Source organism: Arvicanthis niloticus, chromosome 8 (genome assembly GCF_011762505.2).
Source record: "Arvicanthis niloticus isolate mArvNil1 chromosome 8, mArvNil1.pat.X, whole genome shotgun sequence".
Lineage (NCBI taxonomy): Eukaryota > Metazoa > Chordata > Mammalia > Rodentia > Muridae > Arvicanthis > Arvicanthis niloticus.
The window spans coordinates 63,942,086-63,967,489 of NC_047665.1; the positions used below are offsets into that span (position 1 = coordinate 63,942,086).

Here is a 25,404-nt window from a genome sequence, read left to right on the forward strand (position 1 = left end):
AATGGTGCTTAATACATTATATTTTAGGCCAGGATATACCTAAGTGTCAGCAAGTCACATTCAAATAAAACTTTACATTATGAACTTTGATATAGATAAAATAGTAAAAAAAAAAAAAAAAAAAATAAGCAGTTGGGTTCTTACTGGACTCTGAGCTGGTGTGACTGGTGTGTGGCTGGACATATACATAGGAAGCTTCATGTTTCCCCAGGGAGGAGGTAGCAAGCAGGGAGAACAGGCATCCATCCTCTAGTGAGCACTGGAAAGCTTCTTTTGGTACTTACCTAGTTTGTTCAGCAAATCCCATCAATTCTTGGGACTGGATGGGATGTTATTTTCAACCACTTTACATATAAAGGAGGCTTATAGTAAGTGAATGGTGTGCTGGGAACAAACAGGGAGGTGAGACAAGTCCTGTCTTTACTGTGCTGAATTGTACCGAGTCTTTGTGTCTCAGACAGTGTCTTAGTTAGGGTTACTGTTGCTGTGATAAAATACTATGATCAGAAGCAACTTGGGGAGGGAAGGGTTTGTTTCATTCACAGGTCCATATAACAGTTCACCATCAAAAGCAGCGTGGGCAAGAGTTCATGCAGAGGATATGGAGGGTGCTGCTTACTGGCTTGCTCTCTTACAGAACCCAGGACTGACCACCAGCACAGGGGTGGCACCACCCACAATGGACTGGGCCTTCCTACATCAATCACTAAGAATACGACCTACAGGCTTGTCTACAGCATGATATTATGGGGACATTTTCTTAATTGAGGCTCCCTCCTCTCTGATGACTCTAACCTGTGTCAAATTGACCCAAAACTAGCCAGTATAGTCAACATGGGTGATGTTAACCAATCTCAAGGCTTCAACTACCATGGTTCAAGGGAGTTCAGTTCAGGGCTGATTAAAGTCTCTGCACAACTTTTGTTTCCCACATTGCCCATTTTTATTGTTAGAAAATGTAAAATCAAATTATAAGAAAGGTCCTCAAGTGATTCTGTCTTTTCTGGTCAGTCATTTCCAAGGAACTAGCCTTCCTTTTCCTTTATTATCTTTGTATATTAAAAAAAAAAGTTCAGAGTACCAAGTCTTATGTATCCCAAGGCTGACCTCAATCTCACCCTAAACTCTTGATCTTTACTTCCAACTCTGAGGTGCTGAGGTTACAGGTGTGCAATACCATGCCAATTTTATGCTGGTATTGAAGACTGAACACAGGGCTTCACGTCTGATAGGCACCCTACCTGCTGAGCTACATCCTTAGCCCTCATTTAAAGTGTTGACTGACACTTTGTAAAATTCATACAAAGTATTAAACCACACCATTCACACAGTAGCAATGAACAAGGAACATTTTGTTTGCAAAGTTGAAGGCAGAAATCATTATGAGCACTTGTTGATCATGAGTCACTAATGCAAAAGTGCAAGGATATAGTTAAAGAAAAGTCTTTATTTATGGTATTAACTGGGGTCATAATAAATAATGCAATATGCTAATGTAACAGTAGATGGTCTCATGCATTACCACGTGTATAAATATATAAGAGAGCCGGCTTGCAGGAACAAAGGTGGAGAAGTGCATTTAGCAATACAGTGAAAGTGACAGAGTTAAAACCACCCAGCACACAGATCCTGTCCCCTATCATTGTAAAAACACAGCCCTGTGCACCCATGAACAAATCCAAGTTCCCACATAGTATTTTTTTTTTTTTGTAAACATGCTAAATTAGTTACCAAAGGACCAGGGCTGATAATTTGTGATTTATTAGTACTTCTGATAGAAAACAGATTTTAGCAATGAAAAACAAAATTAACAAAAATTAACTTCTGCATTTTGGTATGGAGGCTTCTAAAAATAATACAGTAAAATGAAATGAATGAAATGATATTCCAGGCAGGTTTCTGTGACTGATGCCATTTATAAAAATGCTATAATATTGTGTTTATAATCTGGTAACAACCAATTCTCTGACTGCAGAAGTGATGAACTTTAATTGAAGCTTAATTTTGTTAGTAAATTTCACAGAAAGGATTAAAACAGGATAACCTTTAACATAAAGCTTTAGAACAATAATTTAAATGTATCTTAAACACTGAAAATGTGTTTTTAATTGTTATTTACAGTTAATCAACAATACCAGTGTTTAGCTTTATGTAGCCAGTCATGAATCCCCTTTCAACACCTGGTTTGACAATCTTCCTTACGAATACTCAGGCAACTCAGTTGAGTGAAGGAGAGCGGTCTGTGGTCCACAGTAACTCAATGTATGGCCATTTGGTTTGCAGACAGCGTTTAATAGGAGTGTCGTCTGTCTGTAGCATGGGATCTTCAAAACCCATAACCACTGCAGTCCCTTCCACATACATTACCTGTCGAGAGGAAAGCCAGAGGTCAGTTAATGTTTCAAGCCAGTTCTCAGGTGGATACAGACAGCATCACAGGCAAGTGTGTTTCTAAGAGCTTGTTACATGGAGCTTTACATTGAACTGTTTTGATAGGACTTATACCCAACTATAGCATCTGCAAAATAAATTTGTGAATGAGATGGTGACACAAATTTTAATTGTTAGTTAACAGGTAAAACTGAGAATTCCAGATCAAGACAAAAAAAAAAAAATTGGTGAATCCTAAGCATACACTTTTAGATGAAAGATAATTCTTCAGATGATGGACAACAGGGTGTGTCTTCCCCCAGTGTTCACACGGCATGCTGTATTTCCTCTGGCTGGGCTACCTAGGCAATCGGTTGTTCTTGCTACTCAACAAGGTATAGCTATACCCTCTGATTTGTACTTCTGTGCACTTCAGATGTGAAGATGACGTGCATGCATATGTTAATGGAATCTGCTGTCTCTGGACTGAATGGTTTTTGAAATGCATTCTTGAGTATATTTTACATTGTATAAAAATCATGGAGGAAAAAAAAAATCACAAAAGATGTGAAGACAGACACAAGAGTCATGGAAGGGTGACAGGGTAAACTAACCTGTGGCAATAGTCATATTTAAAATAATTTGTTGGGAAGACACCAGAAAATATTATTTTGATTATTTTTTAAAGAAAATACTTGAAATTATTTGACATTCTAGTAGAACCCTAACTCACTATCAAGGATTCAATGTGTATATTAAACATGCAACTCTATATTAACTTTATATTAAATATGCAATTAAAAGGAATGGCTATGGACTGCCCCCTTCCAGAGTATGTATAGTTATTTTTACCTACCCAGTGTCTGATACACATGATTGCAATTATGTTTTAACATAAAAGCCATAAGCTATGTGACCAAGGAGCCAAAAGAAACAAGCTTATCCACTTTCAGTAAGAGTTCCCTTAAAACATAGCTGCCATAGATAGGTAAAGGATGGTTTATTAGTAGGCCACATAATTTGGTTTTTAAATTTTACTTTTTAGGGAAGTCCAAAGGCATTAAGGTGAAATACATTTTTTTTCATATTAAAATTACAACTCAGAGTTTTCAACCTCAGAACAAAAGTGCTACTTTCTAAACCGTTGTCTAAAAGGGCTACACAGGACCTGTTTCTCCAGTTGCTCACAGCGTCAGAGCAGAAGCCCCTCTGCAGAGCAGTGGGATCTATTCTGTGGTCTCTACAGTATTTGCTGCCTTGCCTGGTGGCTGCAGCCTAGACTAGCATTCTCCTGATTTTTTAATCTGGTATCTTGAAAGGTACCTGACTAAGCACTCAGCTCTGTTTCTAGCCCCTGCTTAACTTCATGACTTTATACTTTTGTATAAATGACATGCATGAGTTGCTTTTACGGTTGTTACATAGTATGTCATATTAATATTCCATATGTCTTAATTTCTGATCTTGTGTTAGTATGTCAGACTCTTGTCACAAGCATGATTTGAAGACTTACTATATACAGGTAGCGTGACCAAGCAGACCAAGGACAGGATTGGGAATCAGGAACTCAGTTCCAATCCCTGCTCTGTCAATGACTTGCTGTGTGACTCTGGGTGAGTCACTTAATCTCCCTGTCTCAGAGGCCTCATCTGTAAAATATGGATAATATTTGACTACCTTGCAGGGATTGTGGCAGTGAATTAATATTTTGTGATGACGAAGCTAGGCAAACTTCAACAACTAGGTGAGCACTCATTATACACACTAAGATACAGCACCCGGGCTCTTACTGATTGTACTCTATTATAGATAGCAATAAACTCAGGAAAAGATTTTTGCAAATATGAAAGGTTTTGATTTATATTTTGTTATTAAAATAAAAGTAGAATTTAGCCTTTTAGTTTTGGTTAGCCTTTTGGTTTTACTAAAAGTAATGTATCTAATTTACATTATGATCTAGTTTCTGTAGCCACCCACCAAACAGCGTGAGGTCAAATTGAAAAGGCAGGACTCTTCTAAGAGTATCTATACCGATGGTGGTTTTTCCCAGAATAAATGCAAAGACAATAGACTTGCCACAAGAACACAGAAAACTGGCATTTCATTCAAAGGAGTGAAGTGCTCAGACAAAACTTTTGTCTTGAGCGAGGCTGGTCTAGCCAGATATTAGGCATCTGTGTGCCTGTCCATGACTTAGAAAGGAGAGGTACAAAGCAAAGTGGCTAAAAGCACAGGCTCTGGCCTATATCTGACAAGTTTCAGTCCCAGCTCTGCCATTTCCTGGCCCTGGACCAGCTGCTTACCTGTGCTTAGGCCCCTCTGCAAAGCAGCCGTCTACAGACAACACTCATCTCAGAAGCTGGTGTGAAACTGAAGACTGGGTAAATACTCAATACAGCCATGTTGGTAAATAAAAAAATCACACCAAACCAAACCAACAAAAACAATCAAACAAACAACCCAAAAAACCAAGTCAGTGTTATCTACTTCTGCATTTAAATGAATGAATAACAACCTTCTGTGGATTAACCAGAACTGTTGGTTTGCAAATAATCCCACAGTCTGGAGTAACATTATATACATTATAAACATATAGTTATTTTGTCACAGTGAAATTAATGCTCCATGGATCCATGTATAGCTCGAAGGCAGGTTACATCTTAGTAAAATTGAATACAACCAGTTCTCACACATCTGTTGCAACAGGGAGACTCCTGGAACAGCTTCCTGAAGTAGCAAATGCAGGGGATTCAAACACAGTCATGCCTGCAGAGTTCATCAACCCAGCTGAAGACAGGTTACTCTGTGAATTCTCATACCTTTTCATTGTAATTTGACTGCTTCAATCCATTGTAGTGGTAGACAGTAAAAGACTCTGGACCACTGGAGCCCTATTATAAATAAAGGACTATTAAAACTTTAAGTTATATCTTTTTATCAAGCAATTTCTAATGAGCAACAATTATAAAGATGAAAAGTCTATTAATCTTTATTGTTACTGGGAAATCACTTGATAAAGACAACATGTATTGAGTTGGCCACCAGAAAAGCTGAGGGAGGAAACGGCTGCCTCTGGACGCAGCAGCCCTGACCAGCAGAAGCTCTTTTGTGCTTGCTCATGTCTCTTAAGTAGATGTGTACATTACATTTAAAAGAAGGACAAGCACCTAATAAATATCTCCTAATACATCTCTGTAAAACATTTGCTCCTCAATGTAGGACAAAGAAACCCCACCTCTATTTAAACCACAAATAAACAGTCACCAATAGCTTCATTTTGGCCCACAATATTGAATCAGAAATATTAAAAAATACCATTTCACAGAAACCAACATATCATGCCTAACAAGACTGTATTCCCGCTCAAAGTGCCTGGCTCCTGGTTGATTTCCTGTAGACCATTTTCTATTCTTTAGCTCATTTTCCTGGCCATTCCTGACATAAGAAAGGATGGATATGAATCAAGCTGGGCCAGAGTCCCTCCATGGATCTTTTCTACTAGGTGGGAGGTGAGCTGCTGGCAACTCTTGCTTTAGCTCCTAGCAAAAGATGGGCTAAGAGGATGCAACTTTGGTGAGAAAAAGTGGGGAAGGTGGGGGAGCTCTGGGAAAGGTTTAGGGCTTCCCTAGGCTTGAGGCTCTGGAGCAGCTTCTCCTCCCCAAGCTCAACTTTTCAGTTCCTGTGCTATGCCTTTCTTTTTGGGAATGTTTCTCCTCTCCTTCTCTGTCTGCCTCTCCTACTCTTTTTCCCTTTCCCTCTCCCTCTCTCATTATCTCTCTTATGCTAAGAGCAAGGAAGGATCTCCAAACAATGAAGGCCCATTCTGCCCTTTAGTCTGACCCCCAGCTTCAAACAAGAATGACACATTTCTTTCTAAAATGCCCCTTTCGAATTTTCTAAGACCTGGCCCAAATCTTTCCTGTAAAGTTTTCTCTGAACATACAAGCTGGTTGTCTTAATACCTGGCAACGGTAAGTAAAAGCTTTCTCAATTAGTTTGAGAATAATGTTATGTGACTTTATATCATTGGGTTGTTATTCTGGAAGACTTTACATTTGACATTTCACATTCACTTGTAACCCTTCGCAGCTAAAATCTAAGCTCTCATCTTTTAGGTGATGGTTTCCTTAATTGTACACATGATCACTGTGTTTCCTTAGATGACAGTGACTGATTTTGACAATTTATTTTAACTTACAAATTAAACATTTTCTTTCCTTGAATAGTATTTGTATTCTCTAGGAGATAACTAATTGGGTGGCATATGGAAACACCACAAAGGCTACAGGTGCAGGAAGCACTTTCCCTCTGGGGTAGGCAGAAGTGATGGGCTCTTGGGTAAGCCAGGTACCAGCTGAATGACATCAAATCTTTTCATAAATGTTCTGATCTTCACTACCAAAACTGAGGGATAATTGACTCCATTTATAAGGCATATAGGATATGCTTACTGAAGATAGCTGCTTCTGCTGTTCTCATTGTAAAGCAGCTGCCCCGCCTTGGCTTCTCCCTCCTAACAAGAATACCCTGCACTGTAGTTAGCTGAGGCATTCGTAAAGCTGACTGACTTGAGTATTTTCCTTGGTGCCATTCTGATCTGGTTTTGCAATTTACTTTACTTACTCTTAGATACCCGAACATGTTTGCTGAGCTGCTCTTTTATTCATGTCGGGTAGGGGTCAGCCACGGATGGTGGTGGCATGAGGGATAGTGTGGGTGTGCGCTGAGTACAGATATAGGACACCAGTGGTGTGGTTCATGTGGGAAGGTAAATGTGACATAGGGGTCTGAGTTCCCACAGGACTGGCATAGGTAGAAGTGGGAAAGGCTGCCTGTGAGGAAGGCAGCTGTGCTAAGTGTGCTAGGTGACTCCAGTAGAGTCACCCAGAGGTGGCTCAACATGGCTGTGCTGTCTCCACGGCTCCCGATTTACTAGATCCATGGAGAGACCCCAGGGTTCTGCATTTCTACCTCGATATTACACACTACATTCCGAGCAGTATACTGCTCCAGAGGACAAGGACAGCAGGAGCACATGTGCTGTGTAAGGAAAGAGAACCAGTGTCCCGGGGGTGGTGAGAAAAAGCAGGCTTGGGTGGAGACTGCGAGAATAACAGGGAAGTAAGCAAATGCTAAGATGGACTCAGAACACAGTACAACCAACTAGAAAGAGTCCATTTCCTGTGGAGTAGAAGGGAACTAGAACATTCTACAACCTCAAGGAATACTGCCACAAGGCAGTAACCCTTATTAGAGTCAATGGGTTACTAAATAAAACAAAAAGGGGACACACTGTTGGGAGATGTGGGAGGAGTTATGGTGAGGCCCTGGGGTGGATATGATCACACACATTGTGTGAATTCTCAAAGAATTCACAAAACATAAAACTACCAATTCCTTGAGCTAACAAATTATACTCATATTAATCATCATCTTGTAAATTAGCACACATGCAGCTGAAAGAACTCATAACTGTCTTACATCGCACAAGCAGTTTTTAACCCCACAAATATGTTTCATATTTAAAACTAACAATCAATATTTCCAATAATGTCCTATCAGCAGCCTTCTTGGGATATAACCACAGCTTCAAATACACACACACACACACACACACACTAACTTATACACAGACACACACTAACATACACACTAACACACACACTAATACACATACACTAACATACATGTACACACAGTGACACACACACACTTACATACACATACACTACTACACTAACATACATATATACACTAACACACACACTAGCATACATATACATACATTCACACTAACATAACACACATGCAGTCACTTTGTGCGTTGCCCACTGTGCTCACACTCACACTCTATCACCATACTGGCACACGTACATCAGAGCACTGCAACACTGTATTGGAATACAAATGTCTCCGCTGGGCGCTGTAACACTGTACTGGTGCATATGCTGTCAGAGCAGTGCACTGCTATCGAGACACCCCACCCTACCCCACCCTACCCCACCCCACCCCACCCCAGGCCCTACTTCAGTGTACTGCCTCAGGTGTGTTTTCTGAGTACTACACAGCCATACGGACTCATACATGTTTTCCTGACCTCTGCATGGAAAGGCCTTTATATAATAGGTTTTTTCTCAGTCTCACATCTACACTTTAGGAAAAAAAATTTCCTGTTCATAGATGATCATCTCAACAGAAAAAATGAGTCAATATATTCTGTTGAATATGTTACCTGATCAGGAAAAAATTCTTGAAGAAATGGACCCAACAATATGATTCCTAATCCTTCTGGATCTAATTTATTCTTCATGAGATTTATACTATAGGAAGAATAAAGAAAAAGAAAAACAGTGAATACCAAACTAGACAAAACCCCACGAAACTATTTTGTTCTTTCATGATTAAATTTCTAGTGCTACACGTTTGGATGCCAAATTCCTAAGAGCTGTTCTTTTTAGAACTTTAATGACAAATACACAGGAATGACACTTAATTTGCCAAAACTTGGCTATTTTTAAATCAGAGTAATCTGTTACTATTTAAAATTTAAATTATGACGATGACTTTAGAATATTGTTCCTTATTAGGTAAAGTAATTTAAAAACCAAAGCTTATAAACTCAGGGTATAACCTCCCAAAGGCAGATTCTATTTGCTCCCTAGGTCCTGAATTCAACAATCAAATGGAACATTTACTTTTCTAAAAATTATTTTAGGCTCCAGGAGTTGGAACAAGCCAAGAGGCAAGGGTAGATCAGATAATAAAAACATGCCTTTCAAAATGTTACTTTAAGAACTAGATGAGATAGATGCTTACCAACCGTGGACAATCTAACTTGAGGGCCACAGACATAAAGCTTGAGTCTGGGGAACTACAGTGAGTGGCATGGCCTTTGCTGGTCCAGCAGCAACCAGAGTGGATGAGCCCTGTATGTCCAGCCATGTGTTCAGGGGTAAACTTTTAAAACGTGTATTATAAAAGTTACATCTGTGTAAGGTCTCTAGCCAGGTTCAGTGACATGTGGCTCGGCTCCAGGAGATGCTAGAGCATGACTGTCACAGCCTCAGCATCATCTGGTATCATTGTGCTCTATGCAAAGGATTCAGAGGGTTCAAGGAAGGCCATTAGATTGCAATCTGAGACAAAGGCAAAGTCACTATTTTCAATGAAATTACATATATAAAATCTCAAAGAATGAAATCTTTTTAGATAGAAAAATTTCAAATTATAGTGAAAGACTTATTTTAAAAAGCAAGACAACCCAATGGAGAGTCAAGAGGCAACAGTATGTATAATAGGTATGTTAACCTCTGTCCTCAAATTGGATTAGGCCTTTTTCCCTAAATTTTTATTGGTTTGTTATATAGGTTTAGCATCATTTTTTGAAAAAGGGTAAAAATGTATATAATGTTTCAACTTGATGGAGTTTTTTTTGAGTGATCGAAATAACACTTCAGTTGCACTCACTACTCAGGATCTGAAACAAGGTCCAAGGCTTTCATGACATCTTCTAGAAGGGAGTCAGCTATGAATCCATTATCTGGAAAACATGTTAAAGAGAAGTTGGAATAAGAACTTTTCTGATCAGGTTTTGGGGAGGAGAGAATCACTTCATAGAAATACAAGGAGTTGAAGAACTATGTATGTTTTTGCAATAAATCTCATTGCTCCTTGGTACTTGCTCAGATGAACTTTCTTAGACATACAGGCAAAGATTTATCTTCAAGGGAGGAAAAAAAGCAGACTTAAAAAGAGAAAAGTTTTATTTTAACAGGAAGGGTGATATGTAGGAGGAGCTAAGGGGGAAGGAGTATCGAGAGGAAGAGATGGAGTAAGGAGAGGAGAAAATGAAGGAGAGGAGAAGCTAGGTGATGAGAGAGAGAAGGGGGGGGGGCATGGAGGCAGATGTTCATGTGTCTCCACCAGTCAAAGATAGTTTATATATCTAGGTTGGGTATTGGGTTACACTTCTGATTGAGCATTACCGAACTTATAAAGCCTTTGATTAACATTTTTAAAAATTGTATAAAAGCAAAAAGGAAAAGGGGGCATGGGATAGGGGTTTTTTAGGGAGGGGAAATGGGGAAAGGGGATGGCATCTGAAATGTAAATAAAATTTAAAAAATAAAAAATTAAACTGTAAAGTTAAACTTTTTTTTTAAATAAAAGAACATCATAAACCTGCAAATGGGTAAAAACTCCACTTAAAATGACAACACTATTCAGTAATTAGCTAAATCTTTAAATTGTCATGAAGAAATCAAGTGAAAAGAATTACTAACAACAAATTCTTTTGTTTGTTTGTCTTCAAAACCATTTCTCTGTGTATTTCTTGCCTGTTCTGGAACTTGTTCTGTAGATCAGGCTGGCCTCAAACTCATGCCTGTCTCTGCCTACAGAGTGATGGGATTAAAGGCATGAGTCACTACAACCCAGCACAAATTCTGTTTGTTATAGTTTCATTTTACTAAATCTAGTGATCCATTTCTATTTAGATAACTGATGGTATAAAAGTAAGAAAAAAAATCTTGAAAGAGGCTTCACATTAACTAATAGCTAATGATTCAATTAAAGTCATTCCAACTAAACAGGACAAAACAGCAACAACACACTCACACAAAAAAAGCCAAAGCTGAAATGCAATGGAGGCAAATGTGCTGTCTGCAAACTCCAGGCTCAACATAGGAGCATGACACCTGCTTACAATCTGCAGGCTCCTTGCTTTCTGTATCTAATCTCTCTGCCCAGCCACGTACAATCCATCTTGTATCAGCATCTAGCCAAGAACTCCATCTGATGGTCTGTCTGCTCCGCACACCTCTTCCAACCCCAGATCTGCTTTCACATTCAAGACATAGACCAGAACTCACATTCTGTGTGCCAATCCGTCCCCCTGGAGTTCATCTGACTTCATTCTACCTAAGCAAAATCCAACCTTCAGGCCCAACCTAGCCCACACATCCTGTTCTCTGTCCTAGCCTACTATGTTCATGCAGAGAGATTAGCATCAATTCATTAACATGTGGTTTCAACAAGCCACTTTCTCTAAGAGACTGGTCTTTTGGGAAAAAAATAAACAGAGAAACATGAGAATTAAATGATATCATACATTAAATGGTCTTAACAGATACAGAATATTCCACCCAAATATCAAAGAATACATATCATATTCAGCAGCCCTTAGATACTTCTCTAAAATAGAACTCAACCCAGGACTCAAATACTAAATTTAGAAAGGTTGAAATAATTGGCCATAATGCAACAAAGCTTAAACAGCAAGCAAATCTCTAATAAGTGCACAAACTCTTGGCGATTAAATAACTGATTACTGAATGATAAATAGGTCAAACAAGAAATCAAGGTAGGAATAAAAATGGTCCTGGAGTGACATGAAAACACAAAATGTCTGTCACACAAAGGGGGCAATTTTAAGAGGGAACTTTATAACCCCAAGTGCCTAAATTAAAAAAAATTGCAGAGTACAAACAAATAACTTAATGATGCATTTCAAACATTTGAAAATCAAAAACAAATGAAACTCAAAACCAGTATGCAACAAGAGAAAATAAAAATCTGTAGCCATTATAGGAATAGAAACACAGAAAACAACAAATCTAAAAGCTGGTTCATCTGAGATGATAACAAGACAGACTCTTGGCTCAACTCATCAAAAGAAAAAAAAAGGAAGGAAGGAAGGCAGACAGTAAGGAAGGAAGAAAGGAAGAAAGGAAGAAAGGAAGACAAATCCAAATTCATAGAATCAGATGTGAAAAGGGAAATATTACAATAAACACCAAAAAAATTCAGATGATAAGGGAATGAATAGTTTAAAAACCTGTACTACATTATATTGGAAAATCATTAAAAAAAAAAAAAAAAGTATCTCTAGTTTCATTCAAACTGCCAAAATTAAACCAAAAGGAGATAAACAACCTAAACAGGCCCACAACAAATTATGAAATAGAAACAGTAACAAAGAAGCCTTCGGACTAAAAACAGTGTAGGACCAGAGAGATGAGGGTTTCACAACATAATCCTACCAGACTGTCAAAGATCTACAACCAATCCTTAAATTATTAAACAAATAAAAAAGACAGACAGACAGAAAAAAAGAAAAAAAGAGAAATAGAGAAAGAGAGTAGAGAAAGAGAGAAAGAAAGACAGATGGGGGAGAGGGAGAGAGAAAGAAGAAAACAGCAGGCGCATCCTATACTCCATCTGTGTAGCCACTGTCACTTGAATACCCAAAATTTCTTACAGACCCACACAAAAGAAAACTATAAGCCATTATTTCCAGAAAATACAGACTCAAAAATCCCCAATAAAATACTGGCAAACCAAATGCAGATATATATCAAGAAGATTCTCCACCATAACCAAGTTGGCTTTATGTTGAACATGTAGGGGTGGTTGAACCCAAGCAGTCAGCAAATGTAGTAAGTCATGTAAGTGGAATTAACAACAAAAATCACATGATCATCTCAATATATGCAGAAAAATTGACAAAAATCCAATATGCTTTCATAATAAAAGTCTAGAGAGACCAGGACTAGAGGGAACATACCTCAACTATGGTGGTTTGAATATGTTTGGCGCAGGGAGTGGCACTATTGATAGGGTGGCCTTGTTGGAGTATGTGTGTCACTGTGGGCATGGGCTTTAAGACTCTGGTCCTAGCTGCCTGGAAGCAATCTTCTCTTAGTGACCTTCAAATGAAGAGGTAGAACTCTCAGCTCCTCTGCACCATGCCTGCCTGGATGCTGCCATGCTTCCTGCCTTGATGATAGTGGACTGAACCTCTGAACCTGTAAGCCAGCCCCAATTAAATATTGTCCTTATAAGAGTTGCTTTGCTCATGGTGTCTGTTCACAGCAGTAAAACCCTAAGACAGAAGTTGGTACTGGGGTACTGGACTGGGGTATTGCTGGGATAGGTCTGACCATGATTTTATTTGGACAAATATGGATTTGGGGACTTTGGATTAAGTGGAATGTTTTAAGTGGGGCTTAATGGGCTATCTGAGTAGGAATATGGAAGACTTTGTTGCTGAGGGTGATTTGAAATGTGGAAGCCTGGCTCTACAAGTTTCAGAGAAGAATTTTAATATGTGGCCAAGAGACTGTTCTTGAGATACTTTGGTGAAGGATGTAGCTGTACTTTGCCCCTTGTCTGAAGAGTCTACCTGAGGCTAAGGTAAAGAGATTTATATTAATTGCACTGACAATGGAAGTCTCAAGAAAGCCCAGAAGAGACTTTGTTCTCTTCTCTGGTTAAGTCTCATGAAGGGCATTTTGAACAAGCATAGCAAGCTTAGAAAGGAAACATTTAAATATCTAGTTCAAGCAATAAACAGGCACCAGGAAGTGAAATGGAGCTGAATCCTGTGTTCAAGGAGATAAACAGATTAAGTGCAAGATCCCACCCAGCTAAGCTTATTGTTTATGTGTTTGCCATTGAACAAGGAATAGTTATATCATGTTAAGCATTATTATTACTTGGTTATTGTTGGGGGCCAACTTTTAGCAGAAAGCGGCTATCAGCTTTGCAGCCATCTTGAGCCATATACCCTGACATGAGACTTGGATTACAATAGCCTACAACAGCTGAGCACACTCCAATAATCTTGGTTTAGATACCTTGGGTGTGTGAGATTAAAGGTGTGTGAGATTAAAGGTGTGTAATTTAAGAGTATGATTTAGAAGTGTAGAGATCAGATTTAGAGACAAGACCTAAGGGCATGATTAAAGGTGTGACCAAAAGGCATGGCTTAGAAGTGAGACATATAAAAGGCAGAGGCAGATGGCAGAGAATCAGACACTTTTAGGAGACACTTAGAGGAAGAGAGACTGAAGAGTAAATGGGATTGAAATACACTCTGTCTGGACTCCATTCTTCCAGTCTGTCTTCACTCTCCCTCTTGCTGAACCCCGTCCCTCGGACCACAGCGGCAGCTTGGACTGGGATACAGTGGCCTCCAAACGCGGGGCAGCCCGGGCTTCAACATTTTGCTTGGGCCGCAACATTTTTGGCCACCCAAACGTGGGGCTAGTGAGGCTCCCAACATTTTTTGGCACCCGAACGTGGGGCTAGTGCGGTTCTCAACATGTTTTGGCGCCCAACGTGGGGCTAGTGCGGTTCTCAACAGGTTATTGTTTTTACTTGGACTTTTAATCTGGATCTTGAGGAACAGTAGCCATGAAAAGCTAAGGCTCAGGCAAGGTGGTACACACCTTTAATTCCAGGAGACAGAGCCAAGCAGATATCAAATTGAAGGCTAGCCTGAGACACAGTAAGTTCTAAATAGAGAAAAACTTAAATCCAGGTGTGGTAGACCATACCTTTAAGCCCAGCACTAGGAGACAGGCATGCAGATCTCTTGAGTTCAAGGTCAATGTACAGAGCAAGATCCACTGAGACCCACTAAGAGTTGCTTTGCTCATGGTGTCTGTTCACAGCAGTAAAGCCTTAACTAAGACACTCAACATACTAAAAGCTATATATGAGAAACTTGATATATAGCTAACTTTACCCTAAGAGGACAAAGACTGGTGGCAATCCCACTGAAACCAGAAATGAGACAGGGCTGTCCATTATCTCCATTCCTTTTCAATATTGTACTTGAAGCACAATCTGAAGCAATAAGACAAGAGAGAGAAATTAAAGGAGTTTAGGCAGGATAAGAAGTTAAACTGTTCCTATCTGCAGATGACATATTATACATAAGAGCTTCCAAACTGATATCTGTGATACAACAATTGTACATAAGGCTGAGGGGACAATGTGCAAGAGGGGACAGAAAGACTGTAGGAGCCAGAGAGACATAAGTCTGCTGTGAGAGTTTATCTCCTAGGAATGTCAGGGAAGCTATACCCATGAAGTCTCAACAGCATGTCTGTCTAAACAAGCCCTGAACACAGATGATAACAATAAACACGCTAACATGGAAGGAGAAAATCTTAGGGCACTCCTCCCTAGACAAAGTACTACAGGCAACTAAAGAGTGCTGAGAAGGGGTACACAGCTTTCTTTGGGGAAGAGCCCTTCACAGTTCAGTACCCACAAATGGTCATCCCTGAGGTCATATACATATAAACAACTACAGACTAGGCAGATTGTATTTATGATTAGGGAATACATAAACATACTTATATGTAACAATTGAAAAATGAGGACAAGAATTTGAGAGAACAAGGAGATGGCACATGGGAGATCTGGAGGGGTGACAGGGAAATGACAACAAAAAATGGTGGCTTTATATACACAAAATAGTGCAGAAAGTGGCCCAAACTCTGCCGATGCCCAAACTACAATGACACAAACAAAGTCTCTGGAGGGTAGTTAGAAATGACAGTGGTTCTGATCCCCCCCACCCCACCCCACGCCACGAACACACAAGGCACAGTCACTCATTCCTAGAGACTGGCTCTACTTTCCATTAGCAGCCAGCAGCACAGCTTTTCATGGCTTTTAAGAAATCGTGTCTAAAAGTCCTACTCCTGTAACAAACTAGAGAATAAAGGAGCAGTTCCTCACTTGGCATGCTTCATTCCAGTCCTAGGCAGGTCAGGACTGTACAGAGGCCCTTCCTGTTTCTCATCATTTTGAACAGTAGTCACCCTTTTCAAGACAGACTGACCTTGTTTCAAAGGCTCCAGTTCATTTGTGATCATTAAAAATGCACAGATCTTTAATGTGAAGGGTTAGAGTAACTGCAACTTGTCGAGCTACAAATAATTTAAGGTCTAAATAAAATAATTTGTTTGAAAGCAACTTTCAAAGACATTCAAGCCCATAAGCTTGCTTTGGTGAATTAGAAAGATAAAAATATTATTTTGCTTAGTTAAGTCAGAGCTAAAAGCCCAGAGCCTCTAAATGTAAAACAGATTGTATTTGGCCACCAGCACACAGGAACAATAACCTGGAAAAGGCCCTCTGCTTATTGGCCATCACACATTTCTACTTGACATTCAGCATCTTAGGAAGCATAATAGAAAACACCTCTGCTACATTTGTCTTGACACTTTTGTCAGTGTAGCTTCATTATTGTTACCCTGGAAAAATTCCTATTATAGCATATACCTGAGAGCAATGCCCAGATCCAAATACTTTTCTCCACAAAATGATCAAGAGATAAAAGTGTGGACTTGCTTAAAAGTTTGTGCATAAAGGTTTGCTGCCTGGTAAATTGTTCTGACTACATTCTGAGCAGATGTTGATTATTGTCATTTTTTAATTTGTGATTTAATCATGACTCACTGCCAAGTAATTAAAATGGTATAATACGGCATTGTTAAGATTAAAATTTTGATAACATTCCAAATGAGAACTTAGCAATTTAAAAATACACCTTTGATCTTATAACTTGGTTTGACATCAAAATAAGGAGCAGGCTTCTAGAAGTTTGAAGAATCTAAAATACATATTATTCTAATTGCTCAAGCAAATGGAGAGCCAATGCCAAATTATTAGCAGTAGTCTATTGCCAACAAGTTCTGAGCAGTTAAGAGCATCTCTATGACTTCAGCCATAAAATAGACATTAGTAATGTTTGGAGGGGTCAAGATTGGTTAGTCCAGAACATCTAGAATCTATTCTTGATTCTTAAAAATACACATGTACCTTTGAAAGTGACACAAAATTAGTTTAACAACACTGAAAAAAGTGATAGTATCTATCTCCTAGATTCATGGTAAATATTTTGTGTGTTATTGTGGGTATGTGTATAAATATATACATATACATATATATATATGTATACACACACACACACACACACGTTTTCATAAGGGTATGTGTGCACTTACATGTGTGTAGGTGAGAGGAGGATATTGGGTCTTTTCCTCACTCCCTTTCCACCTTACTATTGAGGCAGGTCTCTCACTGAACCCAGAGCTCGATGATTTAGCTTGGCTAGCTGGCCACCTGTGAGGTTCAGAGATCTTCCTGTCTCTATGTCCTCAGCAGTGGGATCATAAGCACACACCAACATGGCGACCTTATACGTGGGTTCTGGGAAGCTAAATTTTACTTCCTTATGCCAGCATAGCAAATACTTTCCTAACTGACCCATATTACCAGCCACACGCATGGGGCTTTAATATTAAATTAATATTAAATCACCATTAGCTGATTAATATTAATAATTAATATTAATATCCACATCAAACTAGTTAAATTAATAATAAACATTAATATTAGTATTAAACAATAAATATTAAATTAAAAGTTTAATATTAAACTAAAGCACTCCATGGCTTTAATATATTCATGGAGGTCAAATGTTTTCTAAGTTGTAATACCAGCCACCATTATGTTTAGAAGTTGGAATATGTAGGGGCTGAGACAGCTCAGTAGTTAAGCATGCTTGCTGCTTTTGCAGAAAATGTCGGGATTCATATTGGGTGCCTCTCAACCACTTTTAATTCCAGCTTTAGGGATTCTGACACCTTCTCAGGCCTCAGAGAGTACCTACATACATGTGGTATTATTATCCAACCACTACGCTTGGCACATACACATATACAAAATAAAAGTAAGTCTTAAAAAACCCAAAGCAAGTGTAAGATGTGCTGTCTGAGATAAAGTGCTACTGGTGGTGGCTGGCCTGCCAGTGCAAGTCCATTCATCTACTTTATTGTCATGGTGAGGAATATAAGACAACTCATATCAAGCAATATAATTCATGCTTCTACTAGAGAGGAAAAAAAGTATTAAGGAAAAAGATTTTCATCTCCAGATTTCTATGTGTGTTAGTAAAGCAAGGTTGTATAAACTGAAATATTAAATAAAATGTAAGCAAGCAAAATGTGTTCTTCTCCCTGAAAATACCGCTTCCTATGACGAGTTACCTTAACAAGGTAGGTTTTTCTCCTCAGTGCTCCTGGCTAAGCAAGCTTAAGGCTTAGCAGTGCCATGAATTTTCATTTTCAGTCTTTCCTGTCACTCATCAACAACACATGTGTCAGCAGAACCCTTAGAAAGTAGCCTTGCTAGGAGGAAGGACAGGTGTCAAGAGTAAAGAGCTTAATGCTGAAGACAGAAGACACAAGAACAACAGAGGTCTTCAGAGCTCCAAAGCACTCCCATGACCTAAAAACTTTGGTCTCTATGTGTTAATTTATGTATGAATAAGTTGTCTTTAAGGGAGGCAGGTGCAGGGTTAAGGCATAATGTTTAACTCAGTACAGAAACAAAAGGCCATCAAAACTCCTCAGTGGACATATAAATGATATACATGTACAATTTTCAAAACTCATTTTTGGTAGAATAAATCTGAGATCAGAGGGTAAATGATCAGGATGACATTCTTCCACATGAAGATTTTTTTTTTTTCAATTACATTTTATTGTCTCTCCCTCCACACACAGCCCCACCATACCTTGTGTGTTTGTGTGTGTGTGTCTGTGTGTCAGATGCCCTGGAGCTGGAATTATAGGTGAGCCCACTTATGGGTGCTAGGAACCAAACCTGGATCGTCTGTAAGAACAGCCAGTGCTCTAACTGCTGAGCTGTCTCTCACGGCCTTGATCTGGTCATTCGATGTTTATTAAGATCAGGAAGTAAAAAAGACTATTACATAAGTGAATCCTGACCTTTGATATCTAGTAGAAGTAGAAAGTCAGGATCTGAAGAAGCACCGTCACTCAGTGGTAGAATTTGATGGGATGATGGGAGCCACAGTCTGTTACCTTTGCTGCTTGGTCTCTTTGATTTCCATTTAGATGCTTCTCCTCCTAAGTTTTTTTTTTTTTTTTTTTTTTTTTTTAGAACTACCACCGCTGGGCAGTGGTGGTGCACACCTTTAATCCCAGCACTTGAGAGGCAGAGGCAGGCGGATTTCTGAGTTCGAAAAAAAAAAAAAACCAAAAAAACCCTACCACCTGTCTCTTCCATTTAATATTCCAACTCATCTTTTGAATAAAACCTGAGTATCAATATTTTAAACATAAAGATATCAATATATTGACAGGACCATAGATTTTACCTTCTGGATCATAGGTTTGAAAAACTCTTCTGGCTTGTTCCGAAGGCGCTTCAGGGGCAACTAAAGCCATATCCTAAAAATAAAATGAATGCTGTCAACCAGATGCAGCACCATGATATTAACAGTGAACATTCGAGTGTGGTGGAGGAATGATGGCATTTGTAATCGGAATAACTGTAGCATAGGTGAGTGGCCAGAGAAATCACCAACTCTCTCCAGTGCTCAATTTTACTTTTCAAGGATGGAAATGAGACATAAGCCACAGAAAACTAAAAGGATTTCATGCCAACATTATAAAAGCAATTAATATAAAATTCAGTATTCAGAGAACCCATGACTTGTAAGTATATTTTATACTATTGTTTATGTAAAGAAATATATAACTTAAAATACCCTCTAATTTCCAATGAAACAAAACTATGGCAGAAAGAGACTCTAGTTTTCAAGGAATCAAAACAGATTTTTCTAATTGCAAAGACTAAAGTTCAATCATACATAGGATTGTAATGCCAGTCTTCACATTAGGAAAGAGCAATGGAACACATTTATCACGTTCTGCATGTCCAATTTAGCTTCCAAAAAGTTCATATGGCAGGGTTACTCCTTTGCCTTCAGAGATGGAGTTTTTTCAACACAGTGGGCAGCACTATTCATCAAAACTGCAGCAGAGATGCACAGTGCTCAATTGCCATTGCTTCTTTATATGGCCTCATTGCACATATCTAAGCCACTGTGACATCCTACCTCTGCTGACAAGAATGCAGAATTGAGGGCCTTGTGTTGATGACTGGTTGTAGCCTCTGTCTGAGCTTTCAATTATATTTGTGTTCAATGAGACACACCTCATCTGAGAATAGGCATCCCTTTGCACCATCTCAAACCCCTAACCAGGGCTACACAGCAAAATCATCTCAAACCAAATCAAGCACAGAAAGCAAAACACAACAGCTTTGAGGTATAAATGTTAAAATTTAAAATGTTTTATGGGCAAATTTTAAAGAAAGATATTCTCACTTCTAGCCTCAGCCATCCTTATCTCATTTTTAAAGGAAGGAACTAAAGAACCAGTGAGAGGAAGTCTTACCTGATCCCCGGGACTACCCTCCTCAGGATGAACAGCATGTTCCATTCTTATGAAAAATCAGGAATGGGAACCAAAACAATGTAATCACACAAGACTTACATACTTTTATGTACTCCAGAAAAAAGGGTGAAAAGTCTTGCCATTTTGTATGATTCAGTGGATTCAGTCGTGGATGTTATCTTTCATGCTTTCCACCCCAAAGACCTTTCCTACATGTTCAGTGTGATTTTGCACATGTCAAGCACTGCTGTTTTTGGTTTAACTTTCAATGTTGTTCTGAATTTGTAATTCAGTTCCTTACTTGCTAGATAGGTGGGCTCTGTCTAATTTTTTGCTATCATAATCAATGCATCAAACCAATGTGAAGGAATAGTCTTATGCAAGCTTAACTGTATTTGTAGAGACCTACTGTGGGTTGCTGGATCATAGGAAGAATGATTTGTAATTTTGGTAGGCACTAGAGAGTTGTAAATCATGTTTGCTTACATATTTCACACATTATTTTATTTTTGGACTGTCTCACATATACCAGGTTGGCTATGAACTCATTATGAAGCTAAGGATGATCTTGAACTTCTGATCTTCTGGCACCTGTCCACTGAGTGTTGGAATAATATATATGCAGTTCTCTCCAGGTTATAAGATGCTGAGATAGAATCCAGGACTTCACCCACATTAGGTAAGCATTCTACTAATTAAGAACATAACAAGCTTCTCGAACAATGCTTCTTAAAACTCACATCACCAATATAGCCTTCAATGTATTTCTGGACTGAAGCTAGGATTGTCTGCTAGTTCTCAAGATTCTTGGAGAAACTGTTAACATTGGAGATAGTATTATTCCTTAGCTGTCTAGATTCTAAATTTATTCTAGTATAAGCATTAGCTCCTTGGACTATTCATAATCCTTCCTCCCTTCCTCCCTCCCTCCCTTCCTCCTTCAGTTCTCTTCTGTAGGTCTGTGGGAATCAGTGATGACCACATGCGCAGTGCTGGCTGGGAGCAGCTTGAGAGCAGAGGTTTCAACTGTGTGCAAATGGACACTCATTTTTCCTATTTGTCTTTTCCACCCAACCTTCTGTAATATCAATTAGTGATGAGAAGATAAGTTTGATGCACTTTAAAAGTCCACAAAATTTCTAAACATTACTTAAAACTATAGAGGGGGAAAAATCAGGCTTTTCTTGTCTAAAAACTAAGACTCTTACTTTTCCCATTTCACGACTAAAGGCATCGTCCTATGTTTATGTTCCTTTAATTTCAGTCACTGATGGGTCACGGCTTTCTGAGTGCAGATCTTGAAGTCCTTGCTTTAGTTATTCCTCAGTACTCTTTTGTAGCTATTATCAATGGAGGCTGACATACTGTGCTTCACTCCGTTTGCTAGCTTCAACAGTGTTTCCAAGATGTATGTATCATGTCCTCTGTAAGATCCCACCATCATCAGGTGACTGTTTCTTCTACTTCCAGCTGGACACCTTTTCTTTTGCCTGATTGTTCTGGCAAGGACACTCAACACTATGGCAAACACAAAGACTGAGTGTAGAAGGTTTTGTCCTCTTCCAGAGCTCAGAGGAAAAGCTTTCAGTATTTCACTGTTGAGAATCTGTGGGCTTCTTGCATAAGGCCTTTACTGTGCTGAGGTGAATGCCTTCTATAGAAATCTTGGTAAAGAGTCTTTCTCATCTAAACAAACTGAATTTTGTCATATGCTTTTACCCCCCATCCCTCCACATCTAGTAAGATAATCACAGAGTTTGTATCCTTCTCTTTTGTGTGATGGGTCTGTCACATTTGTTGATTGGTATATTTTGGAACATCCTCATATCCAGCAACACAGTCCCAGATGTGGATAAGCTTGTAGGTCTGGTGCTGCTATGGACTCAGATGCTAAGTATTGGCCCCCAAGATCCGGCTGCCTCCAACAAGCAGATCTTCATGTACACCAAATGATGCTGCATAAACCTCATTCCCCAATTTAAAGCTACTAGTTAAATAAAAGTTGTTATAGCCAATTACTCGGGAGAATAGAAGAAGTAGGTGGGGCTTAGGTTACTGGGCTGGGTACTAGTTACTATTTACTACTAGGTATTACATAACATTTGAAAATTCCACGTAGACTATCTGTTTTACATGATGCTGAATTCCATGTGCTCACATGTGCTGAGGAATCTTCTACCTATATCCATCAAGGATACTGGCTTCCCTCTTTTCCTCCCATTTTCTCTTCCTGGTGTGGAGGCCATGCCTCCCCTCCCCCAGCCTCCTGTGTGCTGCAATCATAGGCATTACCAACCTTGCCTGACTTTTCTCGTGCAGCCACTGTCTACTTTTGGTGTCAGTGCAGTGCTGGATTCAGAGTTGAAAGCACAACTTCCTCTTTTACTTTTTAATATAATTAGTTATACTTGTCTCAAGGAAATTAATTTTCTAGGTTATTTTTTGGTATTAATTATTCATTTTAGTCTCTTATAATCATGAAGGAGAAGAATTATCATTGTTAAAATGTTCATACTGCCCAGGATGGTTTGTAGATTCAATGCAGTATCTACTAAAATTCTAGTATCGTTTCTCATAGAAATAGAAAAAACTCTTAGAATTTCCACAAAAGAGCCACCAAAGGTCTTAACTAGCCAAGCAGTCATGAGCACAAAGAGATGGGGACAGGAAGATGGTGCTGATAAAGCGGTGTGGCATGCTGGCCAGCAGTGCAGAATAGAGCCCCAAAATGAAGCCTGGCATGCAAAGGGAGCTTAACTAACACCATCAAGATGGCCCCGTGAGGAAGGCTCACAACCTGAACTCAATCCTGTTAATCATATGGTGGAAGGAAAATTCCTCCAAGTCTTTCTCTGACTTGTGTGTGTGTACGCGCGCGCGCGCACACACACACACACACACACACACACACACACACACACAAAGTAATAAATTGTTAAAAATAGGTTAATAGGCAGAGAAAGGTCTCTTTAACCATATAAGGAAGACTGGATTTCCACATGGAAAACAATGAAATTGGACCCTTAGTTCACATCAGGTATGATCACCACTTCAAAATGGATTAGAACTTCAATGTGAGAACAAGAACTCTAAAACTACTAGAAGAAAACAATAGGGAAAAACCAAATGACACTGGCCATGGAAGTGATTCCATAGTCTCACTCAACATCCCAGGACTGAAACCAACAACAGTCAAACTTAAAACCCATATTTGCAAGCCATGCATTTCATAAAGGATTATTGCCCCAAATATATAAGAAGCCCAAACTTAATAGTAAGAAAACAAAAATCCAGTTTAAAATTTGGGAAGGTACATGACTAGACAGTTCTCAAGACACAAAAGGCCACATAATTAATTGAAAACAAACAAATACGCTCAGTATTGGAACTCAGGGAGATGCAATTTATAGTAAAAATATAAAATTATGTTACCACTCTCAGAAAAGACAAGTGTCAGCAAGAAAGTAAAAATGTCCACTGCCATGGTGGTTAGGAATTAATGCAGGACAGCCCAGCCATTGTGGAAAACTGTGTGGAAATTCTTTAAAGAACTACTGTAAAATCCAGCAATCCCAAAACTTTGGGATAACCCTAAAGATTCGAAGTCAGGTGCACTGTCAAGTTATAGAAACAAGCCAAATGTCTCATAACAGATGAATGAATTAACAAAATGTAGCATTCAATGGAATGCTACTCAGTCTTAACAAAAAGAAATATGGTCATTTCTATTACCACACTCAGAATTAAAGATTATTATACTGTGAGCCAGGTATAGAAGGATATTTCTTCTCATTAATATGTAAACTCTAAAACAAATGAATTCAGAAGCATAGATTAGAATGTTGATTACAGAAGCTGGGGGTTAGGCGGAATAAGGAGACATGAGATCCAAGGATAAAGAATCAAATCGAAGGAAGATTTTCACTTTCAGTTCTAGTACATTCTGTGAGGTGTACTGACAGTAGGTGATTATACACGTCAAAACTGTTTAGATGGTAAATCTTAAATATTCTCCCCAAATACCAGAAGGGTTGGAGGTAACAAACACTAACTTACTTGATCCAATTCACTTATTCCATAGTGAATTCAAGAGTTATAAAATTTCTTTGCATTCCACACACTTATACCTATACATTTACAATTTACAATAAAGAACTACAATAGTATTCTGTGTAAGAACATAAGAAAATTACTCCATTTAGGGGGATAGTTTGGTCGATAATATAAACAAAACATTATGTTAATATTCTTCTTAAGTGCAATTTGAGAAATGTACTATTGTTTATAAAGTCTAGGGAAGGGACACTGCAATTTTTACTGGCACAAGAAGGGTTACATTAATGTCCCCAGCATTAGAAATATTTCAAATGCAAACATACAAGAAAGAACTTGAAGGTGCCTTGCTTTTAAACTCCAAGCATCAAAAGATAAAAGCATATTCCATGATAGCCCAGCAAGATATGAGACTTGAACAAAAGAACACATTGTTCTCTTGGTCCTGCTGGCTGCCTTGTTCCATCAGGATGCTGGGGAGAAGCAAAGTTCCCAGCACAAAGAGCCATGGCTGTGAGATCTGCATGGCAAATTTGCCTGCATACTCAATATATTTGCGCACCAAATTTGACCAAAAAGTTAGATTCCTCCTTAGTTTGGAGGGTTTTATAATCCTAAAGCAGAATATTTCAGTGAAGGCATCATAATTCTCAAATTTCATATTTTATATCAAGAACATAAGCTAAAATTTTCATGAATAATTCTGTAAGTATGAAGAGGACTCTCTCCCTCAGAGTTTCCACTTCTACAACTATTACAGTAAGAGCTCTCAGACTTCACATTAGCAAATTCCCAGTCTCTCAATACACACCCCCACAGTTTCTCCTACTTCTCTACTCCCTCTCTCTTCTTTGGCTCATCTATTAGTTGGTAAGGAAAGACTTAATCTTTGCACTTCATGTCATAGTCTAAT

General features: G+C 38.8%; 1 protein-coding gene across 5 annotated transcripts in view; it reads right to left on the bottom strand.

Annotated features, from left to right (window-relative positions):
* Positions 1–1,427: 1,427 nt before the first annotated feature.
* The window catches only part of Mindy3 (MINDY lysine 48 deubiquitinase 3), a 76,439-nt gene continuing 52,462 nt past the window's right edge, over positions 1,428–25,404 (bottom strand). For 4 of the 5 annotated variants that reach the window (XM_034510224.2, XM_076939498.1, XM_034510225.2 and 1 more), the window contains 5 exons: positions 19,355–19,427; positions 9,838–9,910; positions 8,603–8,690; positions 5,190–5,261; positions 1,428–2,367 (listed from right to left, as the gene is read on the bottom strand). In XM_034510224.2, the coding sequence (XP_034366115.1) occupies positions 2,218–2,367; positions 5,190–5,261; positions 8,603–8,690; positions 9,838–9,910; positions 19,355–19,427 (456 nt within the window). In that variant the 3' untranslated portion in view covers positions 1,428–2,217. Of the gene's footprint in view, positions 2,368–3,883; positions 4,020–5,189; positions 5,262–8,602; positions 8,691–9,837; positions 9,911–19,354; positions 19,428–25,404 lie in introns of all 5 variants that reach the window. The other variant, XR_013112290.1, reaches the window with a different exon arrangement.